Source organism: Caloenas nicobarica, chromosome 2 (genome assembly GCF_036013445.1).
Source record: "Caloenas nicobarica isolate bCalNic1 chromosome 2, bCalNic1.hap1, whole genome shotgun sequence".
Classification (NCBI taxonomy): Eukaryota; Metazoa; Chordata; class Aves; order Columbiformes; family Columbidae; genus Caloenas; species Caloenas nicobarica.
The window spans coordinates 17,755,005-17,773,963 of record NC_088246.1 but is presented as its reverse complement, the minus strand read 5'-3'; the positions used below and the strand labels follow the sequence as shown (position 1 = coordinate 17,773,963).

General features: G+C 36.0%; 1 protein-coding gene across 1 annotated transcript in view; it reads right to left on the bottom strand.

Annotated features, from left to right (window-relative positions):
- ODAD2 (outer dynein arm docking complex subunit 2) overlaps positions 1-18,959 on the bottom strand; it is an 83,985-nt gene that overhangs the window by 38,604 nt on the left and 26,422 nt on the right. The window contains 6 exon segments of the mRNA XM_065629660.1: positions 7,095-7,337; positions 11,376-11,530; positions 12,045-12,155; positions 13,505-13,741; positions 13,904-14,113; positions 14,403-14,549. Of these exon segments, the coding sequence (XP_065485732.1) occupies positions 7,095-7,337; positions 11,376-11,530; positions 12,045-12,155; positions 13,505-13,741; positions 13,904-14,113; positions 14,403-14,549 (1,103 nt within the window).

The window sequence follows — 18,959 nt, the reverse complement described above, 5'->3', positions numbered from 1 at the left end:
GACAGAATATATTTTCTAACTAAATATCATTAATGTTGTTTACTTTTTTCTCAGCACTGTAATTCAAAATGCTTATAGAAGATAAAGTAAACTACATTATAACCAGAACTCATAGAAACGTGAAAACAAGCATGTGACTTTTTAACGATCTGCATGCAAAGTGAAATCTGATTTCAAGCATACTGGCTTCTTTGATATATTAACAAATACTTTCCAAAACAAATATTTATGCCCAAAACTATGTACTTAACTTTTTATTCAGTCTACACTTAATGTATTTACCTTACTCTATGACATATTTTAAAATGCCATGTTTCTAATCTAGCATTAGAAATTAAAATGGTCACACCACAGTGCATCCTTTGTTGGGTACGAATAACATGTAACTTGTCTCCCATGTGTTCCTTACCAACAAGACTAACACTGAACACTGTGTTATAATTACTTAAACACACTGTAATCAAAGTAGATTTGTGACTAGCTGAAAAATGAATTATCATCAGAATCATCTCTACACCATCTGCGTTATGTTTACATATCAATCAGGCTCGGGGATCATAACTGCGCATTAGGGTCCAGTGAATACCTTAAATGCAAAGGAAGGTCAAACAAAACTTAATACCCTTCACAAATATGCATTTTTTCAAAAAGATATGTTGAACCCAAAGCCAATGAACTGAAGATAACGAAAAGCAAATATAGCTTCATTTTTTAATCTTAAAAGTAAAAATTCAACTGTATAACTGCAATTGCAAACTGGTTAAACACATAGGTTTTTCAAAATAATACTTTTTTGTACAAAGCTATGGTTGAGATACTATAAGTTATTTAAGATCTGCTAATTTTAATACAGTTTATTTTACATACTTAGTTCCAAATCAATTGCACGAAAATCAAAGGCCAATTCAGAAATCTTAACACATCAAAAGAGAATAGCATGATCACAAACTACATAGTTACCTATATATTTTCAACATTGTAAGGATGACTTCAGTAAAAGCTTCAAAACAAGCTTTTAAATCCCTCCAAACTCCCCACACTTAAACAATTTTAACATTACTTTCCTGTCATTTCAGAAAGCATAAGGAGTTTTTTCCTAGATGAGATGTTAATTAAAAAAGAACCCATGAATCTTTCTTCTAGTCAAGCAGAGTACTGACCATTTACCAACATGAGGTACTTCCTCCCAAGAGGGACTAAATATAAATGACCCAGCTCCAACCAGTACATAAAAATCAAGAGGTAGAAGCCAAACAGCTCAGATTTTTCCACCACACTTAAAAAAAAAAAAAAGAAAAAAAAGAAAAAATAACCTCTAGGCTGATTTATCTTTCAATTTTTCTGAAAGCTTCCTTTTTAAAGTTTACTTTCATTTTCTTTTCAAGGTAACCTAGCCTCACTTGCTGGTTCATTCTCTAAAGAGTTTTGCCTTTTGCTTGAAGACCTGAACGACCAGTTGTCTCACACCCAACAGAATAGCTCAAAATATCTGAAAAGGTTGTCCTCCATCCATCCAGCATGTCTAAAATCCTAATAAGGACAAAACAAACAAATCTCCAAAGTACACTGTCCATCACTGATTACTGCTTTCTCTCAGTTACACTAGATTAACACAAATGAAGAGAACTCTATATACAAGAATGATGCTCTTAAATTACTGAACTGGAAGAATTATTGTTGTGTAATCACCAAATAAGCACAAACCCTTTTATTTTCATCTTGCTGAGAACATATATTTGCCAATTAATAATTTGCCAATTGCTTTGCTAAACAAGTGACTAATCCTTTCTCGGTTCAATTTTTAATCTTTTTATGGTTTCGCTGCACAGTGTAGCAGATGAAGAAAACAGGTGTTAAATGAGCATATCTGCTACAAAAGCAAAGGGAACACTAAAGTAAATGGCCTGAAAAATGTTTCCTCTATAAAAATGCTTAGACATTAGATTCCTTTCTATGTGAAATTTCCGGTAGGTTTCTTTACAAATAAATAAAGAGATGGGAAAATAGATCTGTAATTTTGAAAATTTCAGTTCTGATGGCATTACCCTAAACAATATTCTGATTTGCTTTTGTATATAGATTTTGTATCTAATTTTATTCCCAAAACTTATTGTAACATTATTAACAGGATGCTATAATAAAGCTACTTACCACAATAAAGACAAGCAACTATACCTTAACATTTACTTCGGTTGGCATTCATTTCTGTATAAATCCATAGCTAGTACATTAGTCACTCTGTGGTTACAGTCCCTTAAATGATATATTTTATAATAATTTGTTGACATTATGATGATAAAGTTGAACTACAGTTAAACCTGTATTAAACAACCACTCACGGGACTGTTAAATGACAGTTCTTTCAAAAAAATGCAGAACTTTTCCTTTGAAAGCTGAAGGGAATCTCATAAAAGATGATATAATATGATATTCAGTTGATATAACAATGTTAATATTTAATATTTAAAAATTCAAATATTTAACTGCTTTGTAGAACAGCTGAAGTACATGTATGTAATGTATCTAACATATAAAATACTATTAGTCAAAATCTTAAGATGCATGAAAGTCACACGAAGTAGAAATGTAAACATTATAGGTAATTGCCACCTGGTGCTTCACTGTAAGTACATAACGATATGCAGAGTTCAGAAGCAAGAGCCTGAATTCTTAACTACTGTTGCTCTGTACCTTAACAGATCAGAGGCATCTCCCAATATACCTGGCCCAAGACGGCCAGTGACCACCTCTTCTAATTCAAAGCTCTGTACCTCATCATAAGCTGTTCTTATTTGATCACTGATACAATTTAGAACAAGGTGTAAATTATTCTCCTCCTCAAAATACCCAGAAGTGGTTGTATTGGCAGTTATAAATATAACAGCAGGAGTGAAGAGGTGCTCCTGCCACGCGCTGCTGTGCCAGCCAGACGTGACCAGAGCAGGGACCAAGGGTGCGCAGCTGGCAGCACCCCTGCAAAAAGGCAACTGCCAGGGGTGAGCGAAACATCTGCTTGGTTTCCACACAGAATATGTCTATAGAATATGTCTTACACGCAAATAGTTTTAATGCAATTAAACACATTCAGAGATTACTGGAGTGTCTAGGACAGCCTCTGGGAAATCTCAGGTTATAATTAACCGGTAGTTGCTATTTGGCCAGTGCAGATAATTTAACAATTTTTAATTTTTCTGAATTACTTTTGTTCGCTGTTTACAGTCAACACTTGTTTAATAATGACTTTTTACATTATTTCATTTAAGAATCTTGGTATCATGATGTCATCGAACATCACGAGATATCTGTGCAAGACGTGGCTTACAATTCTAGAAAGTAACTTTTTTTTTTTAGGTAACTGAAACTAGCAAAGCTGTTAATCTGAAATAGCACTTCTCTTTCAAATTCAAACTTAATATTGAACATTTCCAGAAGAAACTTCACCATGAATTGCTCGAACACACATGCATACACACAGCCTAGACATCTGTTTGTCATATCTATAATCTTTTTCTGTTACAGTGTCATTTGCCAGAACTTTTGAGAAGTCTAGTTTAATTGCCTGCCAATTTAGACCACAAATACAAATGTAAATAAACAAAGTTATACTGACTCTGCACTGTGCTCACTGGTAAGATTACAGGGCTTAATTCTGGCAGAATGTAATCTTGTCTTTTTTGAAACCACAATTTAGCATGTTTCTCAAAACTTGCACTAGTTGCTGTTGACTGCTTTGATAAATAGTATTATATACCAATGACTCAAACTCCATCTGTTTGGATAAAATAATTGTACATTTTAGTTTATAAGATTCTAAACCCTCAGTTTTGAATGCTAGAGATGAAGTCTACAGGTTTTCAAATGAAAAGTACAAATGAAAATCTAGCAGCAGCTGAAAAATATGCACTAGTCCTCTGATTTTAATAAGAGAAAGAGAATAACTTATATAAAGGTCCTCAAAAAGACAAATGTAGATAAAAGATGTGCAGTGGCATCTCTGTCAGTGGCCATGCACCAGACTGAGTATGGAGAACAACTTCATGCTGTCCACATAATAGTAAGGAAGTTCAGTCACACAGGTTTGGCTTTTTAAGAAAAGTCAACTTATTTTTTGCTGTGAGTGAAGCTGGCTGCTATACTTTATTTTACATAGCTCAACAGAGTCAAAAATAATCTCTTAATTGATGGAAGTTGCCTTAAAATAAAGGCTTGGTGCAGAAAAGTGACACTATTGTACCTTCCAGTGAGTAGTTGTAGAAGTTAAAGTGTCAACTAGGAAACATGACAGAGATAGAATATATAAAAGATATACAGAAGCTGTAGAGTCACCTATGCTGATCTACTAGTCTTCTCTCTTTGTCAGTGCAGGCTTCCTCCATGGAACATATGATAAATATACAATATTTCCCTCAGAAGTTAACTGCACTGTTTCATAGAACACCCTCAGGTTTTTATTTCTTATATTAATCCCATCCTCTTCATTACATACCCTTGAATCATTCACAAAAACCACATGAGCTCTACTCTTGGTCTGTATGGTCTCCACATACCTACTGCTGCAAGTATAATCACATTCAAAATAGAAGACTGCTCAACTGAATATTTAGTCTCTAATCCACACTTCATAAAACATACACACAGCTAATGAAACGTTAGAATATGTCTGAAAATTCTCAATCCTTCTGAGGGCTTGATACTCCCTTTAAATTTTCCTGCTTTGTTTGAAGTTTCTAGTACATACAAAAGTTTGTGATAGCAGAATCCAGAAAAATCATCATGGTTTTCAGAATTTCTGTAGTGCCAAATTAAAACAATAACTTGTTAAACAGTGCTTGTCTTTAACAGATGACAAAGAAAATGGGGCTTAAGACCTGCCAGCCAAATTTGCCAGGAGAAAAAGCGAATAGTAGAGAAAAACTGCTGTCATAGAACCTGCCAAGCCATTCTGAGGAACAAGTGATTATGAAATGAAGAATGAACCAGGATGACCAGAAACAGCCAACTATCAAACTGCGATGGGAAGTTCTCATCACCTGTATATACTTAGAGGCTACAAGTGGCTTTGCTTTGCTTCTTTCTCGAATACAATCTTGGCACATCTCCGCATCCTTGTTAAGATGCATCCTTTTGGTTAAAAAGTTCAGAAAATGTTTACAGAGAGAGAATGCACCCCACAGTAGTTTCTAACAAGACTACTTATTGTTTTAGTCCCAAATTCTGTAAATGGAATAAAGTGATGCTACAGACTCTGTATCCTTTATGTCTTTGGTGACTTACTCTTCCCAAAAAGGAGGAGATCAGTTTGGATGAAGAGCTACAATTTCAATTCCTGCTCCACTGGTCTGAGAGGAGGAGAAGGGAGAGGAATTGATATCCCTTTATGTGTGTGGGGTGGGAATGAAATATCTTAACCCTGTGAAGGGCAGGGCACTCAACCAAACAAATCCTTTAAACATGTGAGTAGTTGCACTGTGTCAATGTTTTAACTAAGCATTGCCTTCAAATATTTTGCTGGATTGGTATCAAACTTATCCACATCTGGATGAACCACACCTTGGGAAAAGACAGCAGCATAGTCTCTTCTAGTACTACAAGTCTAAATAGCACAATACATCAGGTACATGTCACAGTCTTGCTTAGAATTTCTGTGAAACTTTTTTTTTTTTTGGTAGTAGTAGTAAAAATAATATTCTACTCTTGATCTAAGATCTGGCTTACTTGTTCATGTTTTATAATATTTAAAAGAAAAAAAAAGTTGAGAACCTTCAATAAATAATTTACTCATATGAACCAAACTCAACATTTGATCCCTTTGTCCACTCTTTGCAAACTCCATAAATTTTTGTTCCAAACAACCTGTACTCTCTCCTTCCTAAAAACAAGATGGACTTTGTTCATCACAATTTTAGCAGTAACTTGTGTTATTTTTGGTGCTTATACTGACCACATTCCAGTCTGAAGCTATCCATATTGGATACTACAAGTGATAGTCCTAAGTACTAGAGTATGTTTGAGGTTTTATAAATACCAATTTATATTTACTGGTATTTAAATTTCTCAGTTAATTTACAATGTTAATTCTGTTAGGTTCATGCATTTTTAGAGAGATACGTCGCGAAAGTGATTTCATTTATGTATACTTTAATGCTCCATAGCTAACTGTTCATGCAAGCCATGTTTACGGTTGTGTACCATCCAGCCTTTTGCCACTGGGTGACAGCCAAAGCATGAAAACAAAAGCCCTATTCAGGAAAAGAATTCCCTACACTGCTATATGAATATCAAGTGAATTATGCAAATCAGAACAGGAGGAGATTAATAAAACTCTCTTTCTGACCTTCCTTATGTATAAGGAGGGAAATATGCCGAGAATCTTGAGGTAAATATCCCTGTAAGGGAACAGTAAGCACAGTAAATGCCGACCTCAACATTTAACTGGAACACTTAATCATAAAACTCAAGGATGTTTGTAAGCTGTACACATCTACATCACAAAACCAAAGAGAGCAACAACTCTCTCAGTAAAAAGACTGTCTTTTTCTTTGGTTTTGCAAAGGAACAAAAGGGAAGGAAAGGGTCAAAACCAAGTCTGAGTTCATAAAAGCAATGATGGAGAGGGACAAAACAGATAAAACACAAAAATATTGCTCTACTTTTCAAAATTTAAAATTGTTTTTCATGACAGCAAATGCACACTTTTCCTTTTGGAATTACTTTCTCTAATTTGGGCTATTATTTATGATTTGACAACAGATGTAAAAGGAGAAGGCAAAACAGCTACTTATACACTACTTTAAAATGGTGCCCTTTAACTCTGAATTTTAGATTTAATAAATATCAGTTTACTAAAGGTTTATCTGATTTTCCCCAAAATGTGACAGTTTTACATTCTATGTATATTCTTCTTTAATAAAAATCTTAAAAAAATATATATATAGTACTTTTTACGGGGATGTAAATAACCTACTCAGCCCTATCAAAAACACAAACTAAAATACCCTTTTAAATCAGATTAGACTTGACTATATTTGTGCCAGAATTACTAAAAAGAAGGGTTTTTTTCCATATTTAAAATGCTATGAATATGAGTAACTTACATCATAGTGTCAGGTTCTGTTGCACAAGCTCCCAATACTTTGTTGACATTCACAAGTAGTGCATGATTAGTTCCAGAAAGTAACTGCACTAAAGGTGGTATTCCACCACATCTACGGATAGTACTTCGATTTACTGGCTCTTGGCAACATTCTCCCAGTGCTCCAATAACATTTACAAGAACTTGTTCAGGCTGGTCAGTCAGAAGTCCTACCAAAGCTTCTACGGCTTTATATTCCCGAAACCTAAAATAGAGAAATAAAACCAAAGTTGTTATTTTCAGTACATTACTAAGTTTAATTTTGTAATTAAAGTATAATTATAATCGACATATAATGTTTAATTTCTGCGTGTAAAGTATCTTGTTGAAATCACCATATAGGTAAATCACTTCAATCAGTTCTTGAAAGCATGGCGTACAGCATAATTCCTTACTCCGCCTTCTTAAATACATTTCTCTAATGTAGCTACCTAGGAATCTGCAGACTAGTTTGAGCGTTTTTTAAAATTCGACATGTGGATGCAACATCTATAGACATATAGCTGAAAACATACTGGAAGACTGGTAAGTACTGTGGCAGGACTTCCAGTACTTTTTCCTGCCATGTTAACACCAGCTAGAGCCATAGTATACCAAATCCTCTTCCACCTCTCTGAACCAAATGATCACCCTTACTTTTCACTAAATGTTTGCCTTTAGAGCATGTGCCCTGACCAGTTCTATATTTAGTTCAGGCCCAATAAGGGCAATTTCCTAAGGTCAGAGCTATAGTTGTACGTTTCTATTATACTATGTTAAATTCCATTTTGAAATCAAGTAATTGACAGAAATTTGAGTTGACTGCTATGTTAATAATTCCCTCATTTCTCATAGCACTCCAGGTGCTGAAAATCAAAAATATGTTTTTAAAAATCTTGGAGGTCCTATCCTACAAGCAGATGCATGATAAACCTCAAAAGTTCATCTTTCAGAAGAGGACTTTATTCCTCAGTACTGGAGTTGTGTTCCAAGTTCATTTTGTTCAGAATTTAGAAGATTCTTAACGCTTAAAAAAATACTGTCTCTTCATACATTTTCTATGATACACCTTGACAATTCCACTTGGTATATCAAGCTAGATCTAACCTGTAGACTACCTAAGAATTATGCGTTGACTTATACCTTTGTGTAAATACACATAGTTCCTTCCCTAAAGAGATAATTTCTCTGAAGGTACAGAGTTCTCATTTGTGCTTGCCCCACAGCCCCTATCTTCTGGAAACGTCGAACTGCAAATACTCTGTATTTCCCAGGAATCAGTTTTACATGTGCCTTTTCATTCATACAAAAAAATAGTATTTTTGAGATTTTGAGGGCAGAACTAGAACTGTTTCAACAAAAGTTACTCCTTCCAAGCTATAACAATTAAAGTAACTGAGAAATGAGAAACTTTCATTTTTCATGATTCAAGCCTTTGCTTAAGGAGGAATCTTCCTCTCTTTGCTCACTATTATTTGGAAGTATCTGTATGATTTTTTTTCAAGAGAAAACACCAACAGTATGAAAAAAAGAGCAATAAAGCAAGCAAACAATTTAAAACCCCTGTTTTTCTCTGGCTACTTTATCTGTGTTGCATATCAACTGCCTCCCAGATGGAATGATATAAGCAGGTTCTGGCATGACAGAGCTGTTGGCTCGGGCCACCTTGTGTCCAGCAGCAGCAGGGCTGTTGCACGCAAACTGGAATGGGAGCCAGTCAGGCCCTGACACCTGCATCAGCTCATTGCTGAGGCGGCACAAAATCTCAGCAATGTGCTGCAGGTATAGGAACTACTGTGGAGTAGTTCGAAGATAATTAAGTGGCCCTGCAGGAACCAGCAGGGTTTGTTATCTTCATGCCAGACTCAAGCTCATCCCTCCAGATCTACTTGCACATTTTCATATTATTCTCCCTCCCTGTTCTGTAGTGCCCTCCCGTCTTGAGTTTGGATAGAGTTTATTGCTTCAGACTCAGCTCTACATAATACATGAATTCAGCTCCAGTCTGGAGTTGCGCCTGGCTAGTAACCTTTGTGGAGCGTCAAGCGCTTGCCAAAGATATGTGAGTAGCCCAGCAAAAATCTGTTTGCATTTGGACAGAATTATTTGCTACAGCTATACTAATAAATAAAACAGGCAACGGCTCATTCTCTAGCCCTGAGGACAACAAGTACAACATAGCATCCATATGGCTAAAATCTCTTACACCCACAATTCAGGGTGGCCTCACCCATTCTGTGCAATGGAAACAATCTGTTGCCTGTGCTGTTCCCAAGGAGTGTCTGGGCATTGTCTGGGAGTGCGCTTGCTGGCACAGGCCAACCTCTGTAAGGGGCTGTGCTACCAGTTAAACAGTATGGATAATCATAACATCGTGCCTGAACCTTGAAAGGTTCAGCTCTGTTCAGTTTACTAGTATAGAGAGAGCCACTCAGTCCACCTCATCACTGACTGATCCAGAGCCAGGTTGCCTCTCTGCAGATACCCAAAGTCCACAGAAAAGGAGGATACACCCTTCTGAAAAGCCAGCTTACTGTGCAATCAAGAATGCAAAACGCAGCCGGACAGCAGTAGAGTATGAGAAGACCACGGTTCTGTATACCAACAGTCTGGGAACTCATTTAGGACAGTAAAAAGCCAGACTGTTAACCCTTATTACTGGAATTCTTTCTGATTTTTATGCAGCAGTTATCTGTCGTATCTGCTTGTCCAGCAAAGGACACTAAAATTAGTTAGCTCTTACTGATATGCCTTCCAGCCTATGAATCTTACATTCCTCTGTACTGAGCAGCGTAACTGCAGCAGGAAGCCTAGCACAGACTCCAGGGGAGCAGGCTTTTTTTTTTTTTTGAGGTAAGGTGCATCAATCTGGCAAATTAATTTTAGATGAGAGCATCGAGTATTCTCAATCAATAAGCTGTTCCATGAAAGGTGGAGGGTGATAACTCCTGCTGTCACATTCTCAGATAATCACTCAGAACCCTGATACTGAGAGCTTGCAGGTACCTATGGTAGGAATCTCATTTTAATTCCACTCATTTAGAAGCTGGGTGTCCAGCCTGAGCTATAATACTTTTCTGAGCCCCTTCTGTAGCCAATGAGGCTAATTATCCTAAATTCCAGGATATTCTTAAAGCAGGCACACCTAATGTGTATTAGGTATCTAACATAGAACGAGATAATTTGCTGTCTCTCTTGACATAACACATTAAAGCAAAGTGTACTAACTACTGCCTCTAAAATTCAGCAGTCATTCTGGCTTGTAAGCTATAGAGAGGAGTGGGGATATCAGACACACCCATGGTCAAACGTTTAGTATGTGCTAGTACACCTCCCAACACGGTGTCCTATATCCAGCTCTGTGGAAAGGGACCTGGGAGTCCTGGTGGCCAACATGCTCAATGTGAGTGAACCACGTGCTGCTGTGGCAAAGAAGGCCAAGAGGACGCTGGGCTGCATTAGTAAGGGCATCACCAGCAGAGACAGAGTCATTATCCTGCTCTACTCAGCTCTTGTCAGGCCTCACCTGGAAAACTGTCTTCAGTTTTGGTCCCCGCTATACAAAAAGACGTCAACAGGCCAGAGTAGGTCCAGAGAAAGTCCACAAAGATGATCACAGGACTGGGAAGCTGCTATATGAGGAAAGGCTGAGAGACCTGGGCTTGTTCAGCCTTGAGAAGGCTTAGGGGAGACATCATCACCATGTTCCAGCATTTAAAAGGTGTCTACAAAGAAGATGGAGACTCCCGTTTTACAGGGAGTCACATGGAAAAGGTGAGGGGTAATGGGTACAAATTACTCCAGGGGAGATTCTGATTGGACACAAGAGGGTAATTTTTCACAATGAGAACAGCCACTGGAACAACCTCCCCAGGGAAGTGGTGGATTCCCCAACACTGGACACTTTTAAGGTTCAGCTGGACAGGGTGCTGGGCCATCTTGTCTAGACTGTGCTTCTGTCAATAAAGGTTGGACCAGATGATCCTTGTGGTCCCCTTCAACCTGGTATTATATGATCTTAGCTATTTTTTAGAAGCACCAATTGTCCCCACTAACTCTTAAGATTCTAGGGACTTAACACTTTCCACTGTACTCTGATGAAGTCAGGTGGCAATTTTTTAAGTACTATAAAACCTAAGTTGAAAGCCCAAGTGATTATGAATTATGGTTTTGAAGAATCAACACATAATGATTTTGAAATGAATAGAGGCTCATAAAATCAAAACAGGATACGTAATAAATATTTGTAAAATTAAATTGTTACTTTGACACATTTTCTTCACTGATTGCGCACTTCCAGATTGCTCCTGTCACGGCTGCTAAAAGTTGCTTGTTTTCAGAGTTACCAAGCAGAACAGATAGTGGCTGTAGACCTCCATGCTGTCTAACCAGGTCACGAGTTTCTTTATCTTCTCCACACTATACAAAAAATTTAAATATACATATTATATAAACCATGTAAAATTATGTCTTCCAAAGCTAGGTGTATTATGTTGAAACTAGTAAAAACTAATACAGAAGATAACATAAATATTTTATTGAAGTATCTGAATATGTTAACTCACTAAGAGTTTGACAGTAAACCACTACTATATACGTAGCAGCGCTTACACTGTCCTGTTGTCCACCTTGTGGGCAAACAAACATAAAGAATCAAAGCAGCTCTTACACAGTTTCCCCTGCCTCTCTCCAAATGTCACCTGTGTGATTTAGAGTTTGCACACAAGAACAGCAAGTAGGAACTTAATTACAATATTAAATACGCAGCTAAAAAATTTCCAGAAGAATTAAGCCAAAGAACATCAACATTTTTATAAAGTAATTTCTTACACATTAGAGAAATAGTAAAACTAAGAAATATTAAAACTGACGACGACAGGAAAGCAAAGGACTAATCCTGGCTCTAATCTACTGATTCTAATAATACAATTACCTTAAATATGGCACTTGCACAATGCATCTGAAGCTCCTCATGTTCACTGCTCAGATTTTTCACAAGGTACTCAATCATTCCTTCTGTCCTTATTGCAAGTCTGTAACTTGGCTAAAAAGATAAAATGCACCTTTTAAATCCTGTATACTAACAGTTAATAACACTAGTCACAACAATAATACAGTGCTACAATTCTAGGCTTTGATATTGAGAAGCCTTGTACTTTATTTTAAGGATGAGTCATCTGCATTGCCTTGAAAATACTTTTGATGTTCTCGAAGTTAATCAAATACATAAATTCTCTGCAGTGCTCTTCAAATCACCTGTAAAACCAGGTGGAGTAACACCTATTTTGTAGCCACCTGGCTTAAACACAACTCGGAATATTCTGAAAGGTGTCCAGCGTCCCTGCTTAGAGCCAAGAAAAAAATGCTTCAGAATGGGATGAAGAAGTACCCACTCACTTCATCAAGAGCCAGCAGCCAAAACAACAAATCTATGCCTACAATAAGGTTATAAAAACTTGTTCTTAGAACTAAATTTTTTTCAGTGATCTTTTCTTCCAAATTTTAACTCATAAGCACTGTGGCAGTGGACCATTACTTAAGAGAAAGGAAACATTTCTGTTAGAGATGCATTTAGTGCTATTTCCAAATTTGGCCAGATAAGAAACCCTCAAAAACTTCACCTTCTCAATATAGACTTACTGAAGTTAAAATCTGCCAGGTTGCTGTCTCATGGAGCATGCATAAACCTGTGTAGATCAAGAAGCTAATTTTGAAAATACGAAGTGATTTATTATGTAAAGTCTGTCTCAATCTCACCAATAGAACTTAAATATATTTTTGACCTTAAGTGCAATGCACCTTAATTTCAAACATGATTCCACAAATGGAGAAGTAACCATTCATCTCTTATGCTAATGGTAAAAAATATTTGTATTCAAATTCAAAACTTAATATACTCAAAGCTGTGAAACCTGCCAAGGAAATCTGTAGAAAAATCCCATATACTCCTTTCTTCTTCTTGCAATTGACCAGACACCATCTTACCCAATTCACAGAATGTTGTAAATCACACTGCCCTGCACTGCATTGGATCTTCTTGGCCACATCTGCACATTAGCTTTGTAGAATTTAAATGTACTGATTAACCAGAATACAGCATCTTAAATTACCAAACTGGTCAAGTATGATGAAAAAAATGAGAAAAAAAATGACCTTGATTAAGGACTTCATTTCTTTTTTTTCCCCATAAACTATGCCTAACCTTTTAAATAAAAAATACATGGTCTTTACTTCATTGCAAGCTGTGACCTCAAAACCAGTTTGACGACACAATGCTTCTACTTCCTGATGGGATAACTGCCCTGGTTTAGGTGACATTTAAATGTAATGCTTCCTTTCAGTAACTAATTGTTTTAATGATCGGAAATAACTTAGCTATATGTGTTTACTTACCTCTGAGGCACATTCTTGTAGTGTCCCCACTACTGGGGTTACGATGTTTGCATCTGAACATTTGAGCCATCTAGCTAATAATGGAATGCCACCAGCTTTACGGATCGCTTCTTTATTTTTGACGCTTCTGCTGCAGCTCCAGAGTGCCAAAGCCCCACAGCGTGCTATTTCAGCATCTTTTGCTTGATACGGTGTTAGACTGGTTGATCCCACTGAAATGCATTCCAACAGCCCAACCTAAAAAAAAAGAAAAATTAAATTATCTACAGGGAAGTTTGATATTATAGTGCTTTTTAATGATGACAAACACTACCACAAGAATCATGCATACAACATGTGACTTATTTTTTGGACAAAAATATGCATATTACAAGGCTACAGATTTTAATATCTGCTTACCAATCTCTTGATTCCTCCCTGCTGCCTTACTGTCCTTCGTGCACGTTTAAACCGAGCAACATTAGCAATTGTTTCAGCTGCCAAACATTTTAGATCTTTATCTGGAGAGTCCAGTATTTGCACCATGATCTCTAAGCCCCCAAGATCTGCAATTGCATGTCTGATCAGTGTATTATGACTAATTTCCTTCAGGATTTTTAATGAAGCAATCTAAATAATGGAAGATAACAGAAGTTAAACATTATTTAAGCATACATTAACAGAAAAACACCTTAAAATGCTGGGTTATCTAAAACATTTTGTTTTTAAATTGAATCAGAAGCAAAGAAACTGAAAGTCAAAGAAATTGATTTTTTTCTAAAAATTTTTAAAAAATTGAGACTATACAGAAATGATAAAAGAAATAATCAATTTTCTTTATACTATATAACTTGGAAAATTGAAAAAAAAATATAATAGAAAAGGCATATTCATTGCTCTATTCAACAAAGTTACTAACCTGACACTTAATTTCTTCTGTATCAAGTAAATTAATTAACACTTCAAGACATCCAATGTCTCTGATGGCCATCTGACAAGCTTCTTGAGCCAGATTGAAATCTCTCATTGAACACAATGCAATTACAGTCGCTGTTGGATCACCTCCCTAAAATAAAGCAAATAACTAACAAATGTGTAAAGTGCATTTAATATAAAACTTAATCTCTTCTACTAGTAAAACTACTACTAAAGAAGAAATATGTTAGATTATTTTGATTCTATAGTGTTAAATAACGCAGACATAGTAAGAAATTGAATTATTGATAAAGTGTGCAAATGGCATATAGATTGAAGTAAGAGTGAATAGCACAGGTGACAAATTACTAATACGGCTTGCTGTGAATGGACTAGTAAATTAGGCAGTCAAGTATTGTGAGTTTTGTATGAGTGTTTGCAGATAACAAAAGAATACACAGTGAACATACAGACATTTCAGGAAGCTATCTGCATTCTTTGCATTGCTGTTCATTCTGGAAGAAACTAAAGAGATTCCAACTGGAATCTTCCATTGTGGAGAGGATTTTTTTCAGATGATTTTTCTGAAACTGAAGTCACTGTAGAAAGCTTTTATAAAAAAACCCTGATGTCATGAACAGTAACGAATCACCATTATTAGGTAGTATTCAACTGAGTTATAAGGGATCCAGGGTAAACTAACTGATTCAGTAGAAGCGGTACTGTATCCTCTTGCTTCAAACTGCTCTGTTACCAGTGTCCTCGGAAACAACAAATGTGATGTGAACTTTGAGAAGAGTTCAAGAGTTATGGAAGGGCTTTTAGCCAAATATCTGTGCTGGACAAATTGGTAGACTGTAATAAAGAACAGAATTAGCAGATATCTGTCTAAATATTACATTCTTGCAATAATATGATATACTTAGAGTCACCATGGATCTGCTAGGAGAAGTCCTGCCTCACAAAGCTTACCAGGCTGGCAGCAATGGTGATCTAGTTGACATGTCTAACTGGACTCCATAAGGATTTTGACTAAGTCCCTCCCTGATACCATTTAAAGAAACTAAGCCATTATATCATAAGAGGAAGGTCATTGCATGGATTGAAAAGAATTACTGAAGTACAGGCAAGTGGGGACAAGAGCAAACAGATAGTTCAATAAAGGGATGTGATTTAGTGGAGTTCTACAGATCTGTGTTGAAATTGTGCAATTCAGCACACTCATAAACACCCTAAAAATGGAAGGATTAGTTATGTGACAAAATTGGTTGATGACACTATGATTCATGGTCAGTTGTGACAATCTGCTAAAGAACTTAGTAAAAGGACAATAAAAATAGCAAATCAGAAAATGAGAAGCAATGCACAACAACAAAAAAACCCCAATCCTAACTCCACAGATGAAATTATAGGCTTTCAGCTGACCATTAAAAATTAGAAATGATATCTTGGGGTTAGGGTAGATGGCAATCAAAGAAACAAATGGAGTATTAGGACTTATTTAGAAAAAAACAGTGAACAGAGAATGTCACTATATCACTGTATCAATCCATGGTTCACATACACCTCAAAAACTTCATGCAGTTCTACAGCACCAGTTTCAGTTACTGTAGTACTGGAAAATTTCAGAGAACAGCAAAGATAATCCAAGGTTTTTCAGTCTAGAAGACGGATGCCTGAAAGGATATGATAGAGGTCTACAATGTTAGGCATGGCATTGAGTGGGATAGATAGGGATTGACTGTCCAATGCCTCTTTTAATACAGACGCAATCTCTTTCAATAATGAGGTATACTATGATTCAGGTTAAAAAGAAATAACAGAGTCTGTGCTTCTAATGAGGCAACAGACTAGTGGAACTAGTTGTGAAAGGATTCTGTGAAAGCTAAAAGATTTCATTGAAGGCCAGTAAAAACTCATTCAATTTTCAGCTCCCTGAGCTAAAAACAAGTGGGGGCTTGGAGAGTATTAGAACGCTGTGTGTTTGCCCTGTTCTTACTCCACTCTGAGCATTCATTCATGCTCCTGAGTGTCTTCTGCCTTGGCAGAATATGAACAGAGATTCACACTACTTTAAGTTATGCAGTCAAGCTTCCCACATTTGTGGAAGTCAGAGGTTAGGACATGTGGGGTGCAAAAGATCAGCTTTAACCACAGAAAACTTCTATCTCAATTATCATTCTCCCATCCTGTTGCAGTCAGGTTATTGGGATACATTGTCTTCTGATCTGCTCAATACAGTTTATGTCTAAATTTAATGTCATGCACTTACAAATAATGAAAACAGGCTCTAGCTCAATGTAGGAGTTCTATCCTGGAAACCGTATAAAGACTTGGGATGTTGAATATCAACTTGAGATTACAGTGCAACATTTGATTAGAAGAATTAAAATTGGGATGTATGAGTTAAAGTACTGAATAGGAGCATAGGAATTATCTCTTTTTAGACACTTGTGCAACTACTACTGAAATTCTGTGTCTAATTTTCCTTTTTACAATTCTAGAAGGAAAGTGAAAATAAATGTAAGCCCGGAAAATAGTTGACAGACATGAGAAGCCCTATTCAGTTTATTAAAAAGTAAATTAAGGTATGATTTATTCATAGTGAATAAATAAATCTATGAGGAAGAAGAACGTGATCACAGCAAGCTCTACGGTCAAGCACAGAGGTTTGAAGTTAAAGGTACTAAAATTTAGATGAGAAGTAAAGCTCAAGTTTTCCATTGTGTGGTTAATTATCCTTTGGAAGAAATTACTTCGAATGATGATAGGTTTTCCAGCAGTGGAAAGTTTTGAGTCAAGATTGGATGTTTTTCTAAAAGATAAGATCTATTTCAGTCACAGCTACTAGACTAGAAGCAAGAAAAAGATCAAAGAATACACCCTGTGGTATGCAAAAAGCTAAACCATATGATAACAATGGATCCTTTTGAACCTATAATATAGATTTACTATTAATCAAATTAGGTATGAACCCAACTGCACAGAAACTGGGAGGGCTGAGCTACCATGTAGCTACAACAGAGGCTGGAGTGCATGAGCAACGCCAGCTGGTGCTAATGTGGAAGCTACAACTTAAGAGCACCCAGTAAATCAAACTGCAGCCTCCACCTCCCACAGCCTCTGAATTCCAGGGGAGCTTTGGCTCCCACCCAGATCTGAACTATGCTGCCCAAGCCCATCTCTTTCCAATGACGCTTTCAAAGCTGCAAGGGACTTTGTAACAACCCTTTCCAGAGGAAAATGTTTTTGCTAAACTGTGCACGTCATATTGAAATACAAAATACTGAAAAACTGAGTAATGTTTGCTAATATGAAACAAGGAGATCTAACAAAACCAGGAGTTTTGCAGCGTATTTCTCAAGTGTAAAAAGAAACAGTAAGACAAATACAGCAAAAAAGTCTTTAAAATTAACGTGCTTTTCAACAGATACCACAAATGTAGTAGATAATCACAAGTGAGAGAATACATCCAAAAGCAATGTAAGAAAAATACTTGATAAAGCTTCAGATCAGCAACTTACATCAGACACTTCTGCTAATGAATAAAGCGTATGTGGATGGTGCTTCATAGATAATTTCTACTTAAATTTCTTGTAACCATAGATATCCGCAGAATTTCCCCACAGAAAACTGGTTAAATATAAAGCTACTTTTTAAACATCTGTAACATATAGTGTTCTAAAGGAAGATTCCTACTTTTTTTCAAATTATCTCTTTAAAATCATCATTACCATCTTCACTTCAGAAGGAAATGAAACATGTCCAGCTTTGAGAATGTATTTTCAACTGTTTTGTAAAATATGTCCTAAGGAATAAAATATTGTAGCAATTTCTCAAACGTTTTCCTAGAGAAATCAGTTTATCCACACATATCAAAGTCTAAACTGTTTTTTAAAAAATCCATAAAATATGATCCCAAAACTACACTGAATATTCTGTAACCTAAAAGGACTGACAGCTGTCCTTTTATGTGTCTTTTGTGGTCTTTTCATATATCTTAGACTTTGAGATTTACTTTGCTTTGTATTATAAAAATTTTGTAACAGGTGTTTAAAGAGAAAACTCGTCTTTTTATTATTTTACATAAACATAAGTAGTATATTGCTAACCTGACAAGCAATGTGCTTCTCCTACAGTGAAACTACATTTATACATACTGTAGTAATTAATAATTCTCTTATCTCACACATATGATTGGCATACGACATTTAATATGGACCAGGTTTTTAAAAACTAAACAACTTTTATACCTCTTATATTAAATAAAAACTAGAACTGTATATAAAATATATAAATGCATTTTACTTTTTCAGCTTTGAAAATGCACACACCACTTGAACTGTTTTTAAAGTGAAACCACAATAAAATATTTTTCATATGTGCTGAAGCATCAGTTCTACAAAATAAATATTACCAATGGTTTCAAAAATTATTTTTTGTGTCTTCAAGTTATCATTACAGTAAGCCTTGCAGTACTTAGAGCGTAGATTTTAACATGCATGGAAATAGTTACCTCTCCATTAAGTTGACATAAAATCTGCATCATGTTGTTATACCA